Raw genomic sequence first — 17,898 nt, forward strand, 5'->3', positions numbered from 1 at the left:
TTATTTTATAGAAAATGATGTTTATTTTAACAATTCACATTGAAGAATCATTATCTTCAACAAAGTGTACACCGATTTGATTTCTTAGTCGATCCATTATTTCTTGTACGGTATAACTATTATTTAAAGTAACAACTGGTGATTCAATCAAACCTAATAAAACAAAATAATAATTATACAAATTATTAGGCATTCTTAACAAAATCATTAAATTTGATCAATATGGCGAATTAAAACTAAAAATATTCAAACCTCTCTTTAAACAATGCCTAACATGATCTATTTCGTAACGTAACTGAACACTACTAGGGAATACTGTGGGTTTTCTTGTAACTGGTTGTTCAAATGTAAACTTGGTCGTGTTAACTGTTACTTCTTTTGAAGCGTTAAATGGTTGGTGAATCTAAGAAAAAATAATTAGTATGATTTTCTAAGTTAACACATACAATAAATGGGCGTTTAGTATATTTTATGTTACTAATGATTAAAAATAAATGTTGAACTTAACTATGATTTTTTTCAAAAGAATTATACCTAAACTAATTTTGAAAAAAATCTTAAATAATGAACTGTCCTACATAATATATCTTAATACCCCCTAATTCAAAAAAGTAGATTACCAAATGATGTTTAAGTTTACAATTTTTAACTATCGTGTAGGTTAGTAGGTCGTAAGAATATAATATTATCATAGATTAAATATACTAATATTATTAATTATTATATAAGATAAAAAAAAATTTTAAGTAAAAAACGTATAATGAGTCTCCTCTTACCTTCGTATATTTATAAGTTACATTGGTAACTAGGTAATAGGTATATGTTTACCTTTACCATAAATTAAATTTCATTATGCATTTGGTATGCAACCAACTTGTATAAATTACCTTGATTGTGCCCTTAGTTCCGTGTATGTAAGCTGAATTGTCCATTTCCACTTTAGTATGTGATGAAATTACAGCTATTTTTCCTTCGGGATATTCGAGGATAGCAGACATATTTTCATCTGTGCCGTATCTATTTAATGTTCCTTTACTCTTTATGGATACGGGTTTGCCAGGCCCAAGTATTGTATCAATTAAATGTAGTGTATAAACGCCAAGATCAAGTATTGAGCCTCCTCCAACTTCTTTTTTCCTAAAATATGTGACACATTAGTACATTACACGTAAACATATAGTATTAAATATTTTATTATTATATCTATATTGACATCGATAGTTTAAACCAGCGTTTTTCAACCTTTTTAGTATCGTGACTTCCTAAATAAGTATAAAATATGGTAAATCACTTCACGATCCTTCCCCTCCTATCTATATTATAAGTACGAATTCGAACAGTAAAAATATAATATCATTAACCAATTAACTAAACGAAATATACCATTTATAAATACCATGTGTAGTACCTAATTTAAACTTGTTAATTGTTACAAATATAAGTACCTATTTTTTTTTATTCAATAAAAAATTTTAAATAAAAATGTTCATTTTGTAAATTAGAGTTTTAATATTTTTGACTTACGTGACCTCTAGTTACGGTGATCGCGACCCTCCAGGTTGAGAAAGGCTGGTTTAGACTATAATATTCACTTCCATGAAAATATTCCTATATATTATCATATTAAATATATAGTCAATTATTTAGTATGTAATTCATTATTTTAAATTATATGATTATATTTTTATGTTTAAAATATTCAAAGTTCAGATAAAATAAGTACATATCACAATAAAAAAAAAAATAATACTATATAAGAAATGAAAAACGATACATATTTTATAATATTAAAATTAATAATTATATTGGGCTTTATGGAAATTTATTAGATTTAAAAATCATAAATACAATTCGCGGCGTTACAAGGAAAATAATATATAAATAATGATATAATAGATATGATAATTACAGTTGTCGCAAAACACTAAATCTAGAAATAATAATTATATCTATTTAAAGGATTTCACATAGTCATGCGTTATTTTACCAAATTCTTTCGATGTTTGATATTTGAATACCGAAATTGGCCTGCACGTGTAAAACTGTACCGATAGTTCCGTTTTGCACTTCTTCTACTACTTTTTGATAGGCTGGCGTAAAACGACTCCACATAGCTTCCATCAGAAACAACTGTTTGGTTTTTGATAACTACGCAAAAAATCAAATATTTCATACATTATCTTCAAAATTCAGACTGTTATTTGAGTAGACTATATTTAGTAATTAACATTACTTACTTTTATTAATTCATCGAGTTGTTTGGCATTGATACAAAATGGTTTTTCACATAACACATGTTTACCACTTTCGAGCATTAGTTTTGTCAATGAATAATGTTGATGGTTAAGAGCGCCGATATAAACAACGTCTATTTTTATATTATTCGTAAAACAAATTTGGTATTATAATAAATTATTTGTTTAATCTTTAAAAGGGACACCTGTTTTTTTGTTTCCATCATATAACCAATTATAAGCGTAGGACTTAGGTATATAGCATATCATAAGAATTTTACGTTGAAATTTTAATTTTTAACAAAATTATCTGAAATCTGTTGGATTTGTGTATAGAAAGATTTTATTTTTTGCTATTTTTATTTTAACTACAAATTAGATCTTAAATTTGTAACTCGTTTCAAAACTAAAATATATTATATAAACAATTCTAACAAAATATAGGTAATTTTTTTACTTTAAATTAGATGATGGATCAATTCGCTATAATATATCACAAATATATAAAAATATTTATGCTATGAACATAAACGCCACTAAATCAAAATTAATTCGAATTATGAAAAAAAAAAAAATTTATAAATCATGTAGGCTATAATTCAAATTTCAAAGTACCTAGTATTAGTACTATTATATGTATCTATAATATAGGTACAATGTATTATAATATATAAATAATAAACGTACCGACATTAGAGTCATTGCCAAGTTCTTCATAAGAACCGTAATAAGAAGGGATTTTGAAATTATCTGCAAAATCTTTAGCCCTAGATTTGTCTTTTGCAGCCACAGCCACAACTTTATGATCTTCAACTGATAATGTTTCCAAAGCTAGGACAAAATCGTGGGAGATTTTGGAAGCACTTAGTATTCCCCATTTTGTTGCCATAGTGTAAGTTGAGAAGTGTAATCTATATAGTAGGTAAATAACAATATAGTTTGTATTCAATTAATGAATTTAAATTTACAAGATCATTCAATGAAATCCTCAGTATTTTTTAATTCAGGGGGTAGAAAATCGATTGTTAAGCATTTACAACGATGACATGAAGTCTTAAAAATATTATTCTCTCATATTTAAATATAATAAAATTAGTAATTGTTATTTATAAAACTATAAGTATGTACTTGTATCAACGTTTAGATTCTTAACGGAGTGATGCATGTTTTGATTATACAATGATGTATGTTTTTTTGTGTTTGTGTACACGATAACTTGTCGAAATAATGCTTCAGTTTAAAATTTTAGGGGTGATTTCCGGTGGAAAATTGAATAACCTTGTTACATTATAAAGGTAAAAAAAAGAAGTTTCCAGCAATTTTCAAAAGCGTCGGGACAACCACAGTTGACTGAAAACAGGTATTTTTACTCAAAACCAGTTTTTGAAAAAAATTTTTTTTTATATTGTTGTAACTCAAAAACGAATAACTGTAAATAATTATAGTTACATAATTTTCACCTAATGTTTGTGTTAGTGTTTTCTATACATGGTAAAATGTTCAAAATATTCTATCTTATTTTAACTATTTATAGACAACTGAGATTTTTGGTTTTAAGTATTTTTTTTTGATATATCTATAAAAGAATTTTGGGTGCCCAAAAAACTTGAACATTTAATATAACATTTCTTATAAGTTGTTCTTATTGCAGTAAAAAAATTCAAAATTTTCTAGTCACAATTTTTTTTATAAGCGGTTTAATTTCAAATTTTTACGAAATATGTCAAAATCGTGAAAATTTGCAAGTAATTTTGTGGTTAAAAATTAATTAAATTTTTAGTATTTATATCTAAGGGTAAAAAATTCAATACAAAGTTTTTTTTCAAATAACTATAAAGAAAACTTGAGCTTCATTAAAGATAAGAAAAAATGTCATAAAGCGTCTGAATTTTAAATTTTTACGAAACTGCAGCGTAACGATAATGATTTACCCTTAAACGATTTTAAATATGTTATTATTCAAAACGTATAAGTTGTAAATACTTAAAATTTCACCAGTTCTTTAGATTGGCATTTTCTTTACTTAATTTAATTTAAAAATATTTCGCTTATTTTAATGCTATTTATAGGCATTTGAAATATTCGTTTTTGTTTAGTTTTTTTTTTATAAATATCGATTAAACTCTTTTAGCTAAGTCAAAATACTTGAAAATTTAATACAAAGTTCCTCATAAGTTAGTCTTATAGTGATTCAAAAATTATAAGAATACATAGGCACAATTTTTTTTTATTAGCGTTTGAAGTTCAAGTATTGACAAAAATTCGTTAAAGTCATGAATATTTGTAAATTATTTTGTATTTATAGGTAATTTATAAACAATTTTGTATAAGTAGCTAAGAGTTAAAAATTTAATATAAGATTTTCTAAAAGTTTTATTTACAACAATTATAAAAGAACTTAAATTTTGGTGTATTCAAGTCATTAAAACATAAACTACCTTTTTACCATCCAAGTTAAAATATTTATCCTAGGGCCTAGGCTGACTAATCATCTCTGTTCAGAATCGTCATTCGTATACATTGATACCTATCATTGCATTCAAATTTAACACTCCTATATATATATAATAGTGATCAACACGGCACCTATCTATAGTATCCACAGCAGAATGATACCCATTTGACCACGCTTTTTTTTTGTTTTTGGCTTAGTCAAAATACTTAAAAATTTAATACAAAGTTCCTCGTGAATTAATCTTCTAGTGATTCAAAATATTATATAAAAATACATAAACATATAGTTTTTTTTTATTAGCATTTGAAGTAAATATTTTCAAAATTCGTCAAAATTATGAATATTTGCAAATTATTTTGTAGTTAAAAATTTTTAAAAAAATTTGTATAAGTAGCTAAGAATTAAAAATTTAATATACTAATATTGATAGATTTTTCATAAGTTTGGTTTACAATAATTATAAAGGAAGTTGGGCGTTGGTCAATTAAAACAATTTTATCTACAGTTTAAATATTTACGAAATCAAAAATTCAAGGGTAAAATAACTATTTACTATCAATTAATTTTAGATTTTTGCTACAGTAAAATTACCAGTCGTAGAAACATAAATATATGCCATTTGTTTAAATTAGTATTTTTTGTACATAATTTAATTTTGGGGTATTCATTCAGGTCATTAAAATATAAACCATCCTTTTCACCACCCAGTAAAAAATATATTTTAGTTTGACAAATCGTCTCTGTTCAGAATCGTTTTTCGTATACAATGATACCTATAATTATTGTATTCAAATTTAACATATCCATTACAGTGACCTACTCTATGTTCGAGGTCCACTCGTTACCTATACTGTACAGCAGAGCGTTACCCACTTGACCACTTTTTTCTTTTTGATTTTTCCTACCAAACATATATTTTGATATAACAATTTCGGGATCAATAACCATATTTCTATAAATTGCCAACAATTTTGACCTATTGAGACGATTCTAAAATATTTTCACCTAAGTACATGAAAATGTTCTCTCAGAAATCTTACGTTGGCAAAGTATAATATATAATTTTTTTAATATTGAAAAATATTGTAAGTCTGTATATATAATACATACGTAATAAAATAAAGGTATAAATGCAGTTTAGTTCCCATGCGATTTTTTCAATTTTTTTCCTCCAAAATTTGTGTTTTTAAGCACTGAACACAAAAGTCTTATTCCAAAATTCTCGCAAATCATTATTTTGGAAATTATATCTTACCAAAGGTCACGATTTAATGCATTTACGTGCATGCATGCGTCAAACGCTGTATATTTTGCTTTCCTACATTTTCGTATTGGATTGTCGCCTATTATTAATTATGTTATTTTATTTTGTTATTATTAAGATTATTATAATTAGTCCACCTGTTTTGTGCGTCAGTAACGCAGATTCTAATATTACAATTGAACGATACAGAACGCTGTATACTTTACTTTCCTAGGTTTTCGTATTAGATTGTCGCCAATTATTAATTATGTTATTTTATTTTGTTATTATTAACAACAGTTTTTACCCTGTGACCTACATGAGGTGGTTTTGCATAATAAATCGAGGGATATTCATATTTTTGATTTGTGCTGAGCGAAGTGATGGCTCCGAGGAGCGTAGCGACGAGTGCCGATATACGCGTAGTCACTGCCGAGGCATATTGTGATAATCAATTTTTTTGAATTTTTAAACAGCAAGTACGATAATTAAAATCTATGGATATTTCCATCCATCTTAAAAAAATGTACAATTAAAAAAAAAAAAATCAAAAAGTAGGTTTTGTTGTTTTTATCGTAGATACCACGTATTTTTGAAAAATTAATGTTTTATTGGTATAACTTCAAAAATAATAATTTGCGAGAATTTTGGAGTAAGACTTTTGTGTTCAGTGCTTTTAAAAACATATTTTGGGGGAAAAAAATCGAAAAAATCGCGTGGGTACTAAACTGCATTTGTTTCCCAAAGTGATTCTTTTATCAAACAGTCAACACTCACTATTTTAAAGTCAATTAACGTTTAAAATATTATTAAGTACTTACGGTCTTAAATTATCGTGGTTCAGTAATAACCACTGGTTCCACTCCTAGACGAAATCAATAATTGAGTTTCCAATAAAGGTATACCTGTAGTCGATATAATATTATGATTATAAGTACTTACTTCTTATATAGGTAAATAATATTACAGTGAGGGAGTGAGCTGAAAATTGAAATTATGAAGTTGTTATATTATACTGCAGTTAATCTAAACGTACTAACACATGAAACAAATGAACATTAAATATTTAGAATTAACCACGTATCTACTGGAAATTTAATGCGTCGTTGTCTGACAACAGACGATTACAATAAAATTTATAATTTTTCTTCAATAGTCGATCCCACGGAATGTGAGCGTAGTTAGACAATGGGTGGAGTCTAATTATAATTATCAGTGTCAGGGTTCATAGTATGTTTTTACTATTTGTTTTCTATCGCCACGGGAGCCCACTTATAGTCGTATAGATAATGAAATAGTAGATAAAATTTTTGACTCACAATTATAGATAATATTCAAGCCATATGACATAATAATAATATTATTATGTATAATTTTTTAAGTAATTAACTAAATTACTAATATATATGTATGCTTATTATTAAAATAAGTAAAAATCGTAATTTACCACTATAAATGTGAGAATTTGTGAGTGTTATCACTTATCAATTTACAAATGAGTTTATAAATATATATATATACGGAATAATTTATATTTAACGTGAAACATTCATTATTACTGAAAATATAAAAGTTTTTAAAAGAATTTCCTTTCATAACATTTTAAGTAGTTAAAAAGCAATAATTATGTAACAATATTATATTAAATTATTATTTACAATATACATTATCGTAATCATTTTTTACTCTTATTTTGAATCATTACATTCATAACATAGATTTTTTATTTCATTTTCCTAAGTAGAATTTAATTCGGAGTATTTCAATATATAAAATCAAATGTTGTACAGACTGTTTATTAGTTATAATTATTTTAAGTAATATAGATGAGTGTGGTGAAGTGGTATACGGTCACACAGGTATCCAGCAAAATGTTTATACCCCGGGGAACCTTAGTTGCGTTTCATAAAAAAGATATTCACAAATTGCATCCTACTTTATTCATTATTGGTTATAACTTAAAGGTATTACAATTGTTATTTCGTTTTTAGGGGTTCTTCGTGGTGTATAAATTATAAGGAAGCCCGGACTGATATGTTTCAATATATTTTATTACGTACCTTATATTATAAATTACGATAATGAAAGGATTTTTTTATCGATTCCTGATTAATAAGCAATAACAAGTAAATTCGCTTATCGTCACCATGAATGATAAAACACTCTTTTTATTATAACTTATATGCCTATAGTATTTAATTTCTCAATGTTCTTGTTCTAACCAACCTAAAATATAATACTATTGTTTATTTATTAATTTATTTTATTATATTATGGACTATATTGGCTTTGACTTGTGATTATATTTATTATTTATTTTTGTTTGTTGTAAGAACTTCTGATTAAAATACACGAATTTCGTCCTGGATATTTTGGGATGCAATTCCTGTTGTTTACGGGTCACAACTCGTTTGCAGCAATGACATATATATTAATATATATATTGCTTCTTTTTTTTACATAAAAATACACGACTCCATGGGCCTATATACTATTGATATTTGATACAGCCATTTTTTTGCACCGATCAACAGGGATGAACTGTTTACTTGCGCGTCATACTACTTACCCCTTGATATAGCCATGGTCTATTCCATATCTTCATTATCTATGGGATCCGTAATCGATCATAATTCACAACCTCCAATATTGTTTTTAAAACGAAAAATATCTTGTAGGGTATTTGTGCAGGCCTAATACTATAACGCCCTATTTAGGTATGTTTGCCATCTTATCTTTCTCAAGGCCAAAGACGTGCTCTTAAACATTTTAGATGTTACGACATTAGACTAACACAATTATAATTACCAAACACAGTATTAAGCATCTTATAATACCTCTTTAATGTATATCACATTATCCAAATAATATTATGATAATGAACAAATATTGATGCGGAAAAGCTACAGCTGAAAATGAAGGCAGTTGACTATCTCCACTCAGTTGTCTTATAACTAAACATGTATAAATTAATGATCCGGAACAAAATTTGTTCATTTGATCTTTCATGAACATTATTAAATGTTATTCGGCACAACTTTTTTTAAATACCTATAGATCAATAACAGAGATGAATATTTCTTCGTCCAAAATAATTTATAGGTGCTGATAAATATTTTATACTAATTCAAAAATAATCTAATATATACTGATTATACACAAATAAGACACACATGTCTTTGGCTATGAGTATAGAGTAGATACAACATATTAGAATAATACTATATTATATGCTTATAAAATATATTATTGTATGGGTAATATACGATATAGTTAGATATTATTATAATATACCTTTATTATAGTTGTTTTTCAAAAATATCAAAATAATAGTATTTTTTATTTGTTAACAGTACGTATAGCGACAAAGCGTAACACAACAAAATACGATTCAAACAATAAGTTTAAAAAAAATGTATTTAAAATTAAAATATTAGGTCAATACTATAAGTCATTTCATTACCACGTAATTCTTATTTTTATAAACTTCAATATTACATTATTGCATTTCGCATTACAAAGGTTGAATAAATGTTGTTATAGGTTTTCATCTAAAGAGACAATATTATTATTAGTAATACATTAACATTATAACTATAACATACATTATTGTATTTGAAACATTAAATGGGTATGGGTACATATTATAGATCATTTTATACGAAATTTTTTGATTTTGATTTTATTGAGCGGTCAACAATATTAAATTTTTAATTATATAAAAGAAAAAAATAATTCTATAGTACCTATATAGTTGATTGGTAACAAATTAATAAAATTATTTAGTAATTTTGACATCCTTTTAGTACCAAATATTTATACATTTTTTAGTATAATCACCGAGGCAATAGCTTTTACATGATATAAAATGAGGCTTTGGGTGTTTCAACAAGATTGTATTTGTAGTTATTTAGTTTGTATACACCTAAATAATTACGTATTTATAAACTTAATTGATTGAAAAAAATGGTAACATTTTGAAAGTTGTCAATACTTAATATACAAAATAGAAATGTCAACTAAAATAAAAAGTATTATTTTAAAATATGTATTTTGAAGAAGGGCGATATGATCGTCGTTTTTCGTAATATTTTCTATCTTTATTGAATATCATATGTACCTACATTAGTAAAATTATGGTTAATGGTTTCAGTAAACAATTTTATAAAAATCCTTATAGCATCTTTACTGTATAAATTATAATATTGTTAGATATAATGTATACAACTATTATAATATAAAGTACTTTTACGAAATATATTTACATTTAACTCATAAGTAAATAGACTATTGTACCTAAAGTGTTTAATATTTAAAATTGCACTTCCCTATAAACGCACGTAAACGTATACAACTATACCTATATACGCCGAGATACTCACGGCATGCCGCATTGGTACTGTCTGTTGCTTGATTACAAGTAGGTAATTACAGTATTCTATATTGTATCTATACTTATGTAACGAGCAAAACCAATAACTTTCATTATAAAAATTCTGTAAACATTAAACTATATTATAATCTTGGGAAATATAATGAAGTACACACATTACACAATACACATATTATACATTATACATATTTATCGCATATATTATTACACACAGAGTGTAGTAAACGATTAATAGGTATATGTTATTATATATTGTTTATATTATTAGTTTACAAACTCAATTATAAATTGATCGAATAACTACCTACAATGCACTTCGTTTAAGTTGAAATTAATTTGTGTTTCGTGAAACAATCGAGTGAAATATGTTTAATACATAGTTATTATACATTATTATAATAACGGTAGCGCTGTCGAAGTTAAACGTCAAGAGGATGATGGATGATACATTTATATATGAGATAAATACTTAATACTATACAGCAATGTAATTAAACAATAATATTGTTAATTTTAGTCGATTTGGTATCAATCTCTATAAAGAATACACATTTTCTTGTGAAATTAAACAATGATAATTGCACCTATGCATATTTTATGAAAGAACAATTTGGATATACGATTGAACGACCAACCAAAGTCGAGAATACATAATATAGGTAAATATCGTATTATATACAATTTACATTTTTTACAGTGAGAAAACAAATGCCTAATATAATTAAAAATAAGTATTTACTATTATTACTTTAAATTTTTGCGAAGATCAAATATTTTACTATTTTTTTTTTTTCATAATAATGACATATCGTAGTAATTCATTTAAGGTTTTTCCCTTTTCATTTAATATCTATAGTTTGACAAAACGGCGAACTACGTAGATACTTTACCAGATTTGAGTTTTAACGGATCAACTATGAATAGTATAATATAATAATATACTATAATATAATATTAAAATGTATAGTTTAAAATTCGGTTTCAGCGTGTATAGAGGATTTACGCTCCTAAAAATACATTGGTTGTGTTGTATTGTAAGTTTGTTGCGATAAAAAATAGTAAAAAAAAAATTAACGTTTGCAAAAATTTAATGTTATTATGGTACATACAATGGGTAATATCGGTAAAAACATTTTATATACAAAACAATCTACGTGTAAAATTATATTTCTTATAATTTATTTTTGTTTTTAAAACTATATCGTCGAGATGATGATTGTATAATATATAAGTCTTAGGTCTGAACAAAAATTCACGACATACAAAAAAAAACAATCACACGTCAAATTGGTACGACGATGGTCGATGTGACGATCGTGTTGAACAGGGGAGGGAGAGAGTCGAAGTGACATAATAAATGTTTAAAGCGGTTGGTTCCTATATGCAGGTATTAGTTTAGGTAATGTCATATGTTAACACGTTAACAGGAAACGTTTTCCACCAGAACGGGCGGCGAACACCTGCCGGTTACGTCGTCGTCGTCATCGCCGTCATCGTCGTCGTCGTTCAGGTAAGGCGATCGGCTTTCGGCGGCGGCGGCGGCGGCGGCGGCGACAGTGGTCGTGTCTACCGACGGCTCGCGGACAGGCGACAGCGGCGCGGGACTGGACGTGCCCGCGGACGACGGGCTGTGCGGTTCGGACGACGACGTCTGCAGCGCGACGGCCGGCCACTGGTTGGCGGTGATGATTCGCTCGGACAGCGCCTTGTGCACGGACGACTGGTACGACGCGGCGGCCGCAGTGGCCGACGGCTGGGCGGCGTGATGATGGTGCCACGGCAGGCCGAGCAGGAACGCGGACGCGGCCGCCGGGTTGAACACGATGCTGGGCCAGAACTGTTCGGGCGTGAGGAACGGCAGCGGACCTCCCAGCGCGGGCGCCACTGACATACAGTCGTTTCTGAACACTATACGGTAACACGATAATAAACAATAATATTATACCGCGTATGTTAAAATCAACAAATTTAGTGGAGGTAATAGGGACGAGAGGAGGCATTCTTGAGTAAGACGTCCAGTGGCGGCACCCACTATTATATCGTGTATGTGTGTGTTATACAATATATTTTATTTTAATTATTTATATTGAAATACGAGACGAGACTAATAATTTTACATCATACTATTATAACGTTTAAATACAATTTAAAATAATATACTGTATACAAATTAACAATATAAACGTTTTAAATGCCTAAAATATTTCAACATAAAAAATATTTATTATATATTTATATTTTTTGTTTATTCTAACTATATAAGACGATTGGTCGACTTCTCCAGTTAGTTTTTAAATTCTTTATTCCTATAAATTTTTTTCGATTTTACGAATATTAAAATTTTTTGTTTTTTTCAAATTTTTAATTTAAAACCAAAAATAATCCATTATTCAATCAAAGTATAAAATGCACAACAATTTTGCCAATTATTATGATTAATATAGCAAAATATTATTAGAAAATGGAGGAAATTTGATCCATTGTAGTCCATCAAGTACCTACATAACATTGGCTAGTACCTAAAGTTTATTTTCCGCAAATCGTTGATACAATGGGTAAATGCGTCGATGTTCTCACCCTCGTATGTACGCCAATGGATAGCGGTGGGGCTCGGCTGTTATAGGAGAAGCTTTTATAGCATTCTCTCAATTGGTTCAATTAACGTAAGTTAAATATACATGTATTTTTAGTTACAAATAACATACCTATTACTTATTCAATCTTATTATAATTTAAAATAAATCTTTTTGTTTTTTAAGTTTGCGAAGAATTAATAGTAACATTTTCTAACAAAAAATTATTTTTTTTTATGAATTCATAGTAATTCAAATAAAAATATAGGTGTCTATTTTATCTGATGATAAATTAATATGCTATAAATAATATTATAAAGTTATGCACGTACAAAACATTTTGTAGAAGTTTTAAAAAACACTGAGGTGATCAAGTCACATTCTCCCTAAATTGTGTTCTCAAAAATATTTTTGTCAAATAATAGTAATGATTACCTACATTTATTATTAACATATTAACAAAATACAGTATGTATTATTATTTATTTTTATTTTTATTTATTCTTCAAGAAGATAATGGGCCCCACTAAACATGTATATATACTACATCTAGATACCTATAGTATTTTATAAATATATAGTTATTGGTAACTCACACGTGTGGTCAGGTATGTATGGATTGGATTCTCTGCCCATTGATTTTTCTCGTTTTCTCCATTTAGCTCTACGGTTTTGAAACCATACCTATGTATAACAAAGACATAATTATTATATGTATGGCACTTATACATTTTGATTATATAGTTAAGTATTAAAATTACAAATTTATTCAATACCAACACGTATTTATGTAGTAGCTGAATAATTTTTACTAGTAAAGAGGAATCCTTATTTTACATCAAGAGTCAATAATAAAAAATATAATATGATCACAGTGTTATAAATTATAATGTTCGATGGAAATTTCATAAAAACATGACATTTCGTTCTGAAATGTTTACGCATGATGTAATAATATTTGTAATAATAATGCTGATTATTACGATGAATGATGGTGTGATAGGAAATTATAATTTAACCATGATTTACGAATTAATTTTTTACCCACACAATACAATAAATATTGAAAAAGAAACTAATAATATATCTATTTATTTCATATTTTATTTAATATATTATGTAGGTATATTGTATTATAATTAAAATATAGGTATATTACACTGTAATTGTTTTTCAATATTTCATTAAATTTATTGAATAATAGGTATATAATAGCATGTTTATAGAAATTGTGTAAGAGTAAACATAAAATAGGTCAATACTCTATTTAATATAAAAAAGCAAAGTATATTCTTGGAAGAAGTAGAAAAGACGAAGAATACACTTAAATGAAAAAATGCATTTTTGGTGAAAACGTACATACCTATAAATATATTCTGGGTATAATAGGTAACTATGTTATGTATAATGTATATAGTGTATACACACTGAAAAAAATATAATATTATTAATCTCTCTAATTACAGACGATTATGTTTCAGATACTACTTACACCCTCCTACCGACCTACTAAAGTACCGAATACTGTATATCATGCGAACTCACGCTAGCCATTGGAGATTGTTTATCGCGTATTATATAATTAATTTAGTTTGGCTTAACGGCGCGTGTGCTTGGAAACTAAAAGTAAGAGGGTATGTTTATTATATGTGTATACCGATAAATATAGAGAGAGGGATGGAAAAATCCTTTTTTTATTGGCTAGGTTAAAATATTGACAATACACTTAAAACGGGAGTTTAATAAACTGGTGGATCGGTGGAAGTTTCGGCACCCGAAGGCCATTGTAGAGCGATCCGGTGGCGTCGACGGCAGTGGTGTAGGAGGAGGAGGAGGGTTAATGCTCTATTTGGACGTCCGATTGGGGTTGATTGTGCGCGTCGCGCGCGTACAAGGGTGTGTTGTGCAACACAATAGGACTCCCCCTATGCACATAGGCCACACGAACAATGCACTTAAATGATCGTTAGGAAATTAGGGAGATGTTAAATCGGTTGTCGAGAAATTGCACCCCAATTAACTTGTAATTCATTACCAGGGAGACCGCGCGCGCCGGGTTTTAAGTCCATCTCAATTGGTTTATTGAATCGTTTAAAGAGCGAGACAATCTACGGTACAGGCGGTGAGCAGAGGGCCTAAGCAATAGAAAAATGAGTGAGTGAGAACGTGACTTATAGTGGGAAGGGAGAGGAAGAGATTTACACGTATATAATGTAGAGATTTTGTAGCCTCTTTCTCTTTTTTTTAACGTCTTTGTGTGTCCGCTAAGTGTTCTGTGGTACACAATTAGCGCGGTGTGTTTTAGTGCGGCTGTAAACTCGAAAGAAAAAAAAATCTATTAATCTCCTTTCATTGTTTTCCACTGCTTTTGGAATATTATTTAAGTCTCGCGTAGTCGATGTGGTGGATTTCAATTAAGCTGTTCCGCGTGCGATTCCGGAACAAAAGGACATATAGCCATACGAGCAACTATACACAATTAAGACCCGAAACGGAATATCTGCAGCAAAGGCGGCCGTAAAAGACAAATAATTATAAACGTACTATATTATATATAAACTATATTATCTAGTCATTGAACTGTTAAAAACAATTTATGTTATATTTTATTTAAATTGAAGAATAATACATATAGATAGTTAAAATAACAATAATGCGTGTAAGTATATTTATTTTCCAAATATAGTTATTGGTTTTTACTATAAATTGCACTAACAAATTTGTGCAAAATTATTATTAAACTATTATGTAAATAAATCGTCAATAACGTCAATAAACTTAAATTCTTAATTTGTACTAGTTTACAACATTTTTAGTCGTTCAAAGATAATGTCATTCATAATTTTGAATTTTCTATTCAATTTCCATACTGTCTCTGTGACTAATAAGTAATCGGTAAACGAGTCACCTTATTTGTATCACATTATTGTTAACTACATTTTTTTAGTTTCACGGTTTTAATTATTTAATTATGTCTTTGGATCAAATTGGATTGAGAGATATATTCTTAACTCTGCAATAATGTATTTTTTTTTTAATAGAAAATACATTTTACGCAGTGACAATAATGGTCTAAACTTTATCCATATGACCTAACCAATGAACTACAAATTGGAGTATTAAAAAATAACTGAAAGTATACAATCTATTATACATTATAATTATTACATTTTAATTACATTATAATTATTTATAACTGGTCGCTTCCTTAGTTTATTTTAGTACTTATACTAGTTATACTCGTAGTTGTCATTGCCTTGTCACCAATCCCTATAAAATGTATCACTCCAGTGACCACTGACCTCACGTCAGCCATACAGTCTTTGATTTGAAATTCTAAGCTTCAATATTCATGATTATTATTTATTAAAATGAATCTCTTTATTATCTCGCATGTAAGTTAGTCTGTATATTTGATATATTTATAGAAAAACAATAAAATATTTCTTATAAAATTTGATATTGTATTTTATTATGTTATGATCATTAGTCTCGTGCAGACAGCCAAACCTTATGGTCACGTAATTATCGTTTAATTATCATGTTAAAATTAATCACCTTAATTCTACTGGATTTTTTCGGTTAAACAACTACTCATCTCAGTTTTTAATACTGTATTAGGACCCTGTGTCTAAGAGCGGCTTCAACCCTTTATTAGAGGGGAAAAAAATTTATGTAAGTACATACAAATGCGCTTAGTGTATATTTAATATTTATACACATTTTATCTCTTCTCCAAGGCATCGCCGCGCGGTGACCTTTGGAATGGCGATTACATTGACCTATCGACAATTTTCGGATCATTAATTAATATTAAAATATTTAACGAATAACCAAACTGCCAGCAATAATTATCGCAACAAAAATACACTGACCAAAAACATGCCTCATCAAAATTATTTCCAAACAAAAACAAAGAGTAGGATCAGCTGGCTCTGCAAATAAATCACATGAAACTCACATACAGAGTAAATCAAATGACGTCTTTAATTCTTCCGAGTCAGCGAACGAAAACAATGATCAATTCATATTAAAAAAAAAAAAACAATCAAAGCGAAATCTTTCATCGACAGACACTTCCAATCCCGAACCTAAGACAGTCAAACCTTTATTTATAACGGTCAACAGATTTGCTCCGCTCTCAAACGAAGATACCGTAATGGGAAACACCAAAAACGTCCCCACCTCTCATGGCAATTTAACTCCATCCGATGAACAAAATTATAAAAGAAAACTTCCACTCCCAATTTATGTCCGTGGTATCCTAGACTTTGTTGAAGTGTGCAATAAACTAATTAAAATAATCGGTACCGACATATTTACTTGCAAATCATCTAAAAATGACTTAAAAATCCAAACATCAAACTCTAAGTATTACCGTGAAGCAATAGTAGTAATACATTTTCTAAAAGATAGTGAAGCTCAATATCACACGTACCAACTTCAGGAGAAAAAGGAAGCCAAGTAGTGATCCGAAACCTTCACCCGTCTACTCCAACAGTTGAAGTAGGAATAGCAATTGAAGAAATCGGTTTCACCGTCAGGCAAGTTTCCAATGTTCTTCAAAAAATTATCAAAAATAAACTTTCTATGTTTTTTGTCGATCTGGAGCCAGCCGAAATTAATAAAGATATTTTTGGAATAACATCATTACCCCACACAAAAATAAAATTGAGGAACCATAAAAGCGGAAAGATGTCATTAAGTGTCTCAACTGCCAAGAATATGGTCACATAAGGAAATACTGCTCATACTCTCCAAGATGCACCCGCTGCGGAGGTCATCATCCTTCCTCCAGTTGTAGCAAATCAAACGAATCACCTGCTAAATGTGCCCTGTGTGAGGGCGACCATCCAGCGAACTAAAAGGGATGCCGCATCTACAAAGACCTCCAACGCTTCCGCAAGCCAAATTTATACAATCATGTAATTCAAAACAACGTTACTAAAGGTCGTAACAATATAAATATTAGTAATTGTAAAGTCACCCAGTAGCAAACA

At 28.5% G+C, this 17,898-nt stretch overlaps 2 protein-coding genes and 1 long non-coding RNA gene across 5 annotated transcripts in view; 1 reads left to right on the forward strand and 2 right to left on the reverse strand.

Annotated features, from left to right (window-relative positions):
- On the reverse strand, positions 1–7,088 carry LOC114131068 (trans-1,2-dihydrobenzene-1,2-diol dehydrogenase-like). Of its 2 annotated transcripts, none has more exons than XM_027996216.2 (8): positions 6,900–7,088; positions 6,754–6,837; positions 2,922–3,145; positions 2,238–2,368; positions 1,988–2,148; positions 888–1,137; positions 253–403; positions 1–153 (listed from the first exon to the last, which is right to left on the reverse strand). In XM_027996216.2, exons 3-8 carry the CDS (start codon positions 3,121–3,123, stop codon positions 35–37), a joined length of 1,014 nt encoding a protein of 337 aa, XP_027852017.1. In that variant the 5' UTR covers positions 3,124–3,145; positions 6,754–6,837; positions 6,900–7,088; the 3' UTR covers positions 1–34. The 2 variants fall into 2 exon arrangements, with proteins under 2 accessions (XP_027852017.1, XP_027852001.1); XM_027996200.2 differs by having other exon boundaries at positions 6,754–6,797; positions 6,875–7,087.
- On the forward strand, positions 3,153–16,496 carry LOC126551157 (uncharacterized). 2 transcript variants are annotated; one of them, XR_007605033.1, is made up of 6 exons: positions 3,153–3,594; positions 10,843–10,984; positions 11,564–11,712; positions 11,770–12,240; positions 12,784–15,438; positions 15,940–16,496. It is a non-coding gene; the product is annotated as an uncharacterized LOC126551157 (long non-coding RNA). The 2 variants fall into 2 exon arrangements; XR_007605034.1 differs by lacking the exons at positions 12,784–15,438; positions 15,940–16,496 and adding an exon at positions 12,298–12,512.
- Positions 11,396–17,898, reverse strand: part of LOC114131036 (retinal homeobox protein Rx3) — a 16,626-nt gene continuing 10,123 nt past the window's right edge. The window contains exons 4-5 of the mRNA XM_050203937.1: positions 13,495–13,582; positions 11,396–12,233 (exon numbers count right to left, since the gene is read on the reverse strand). Coding sequence (XP_050059894.1) covers positions 11,746–12,233; positions 13,495–13,582 — 576 coding nt within the window. The 3' untranslated portion in view covers positions 11,396–11,745. The remainder of the gene's footprint in view (positions 12,234–13,494; positions 13,583–17,898) is intronic.

The sequence above is a fragment of the Aphis gossypii genome, chromosome 3, assembly GCF_020184175.1.
Source record: "Aphis gossypii isolate Hap1 chromosome 3, ASM2018417v2, whole genome shotgun sequence".
Lineage (NCBI taxonomy): Eukaryota > Metazoa > Arthropoda > Insecta > Hemiptera > Aphididae > Aphis > Aphis gossypii.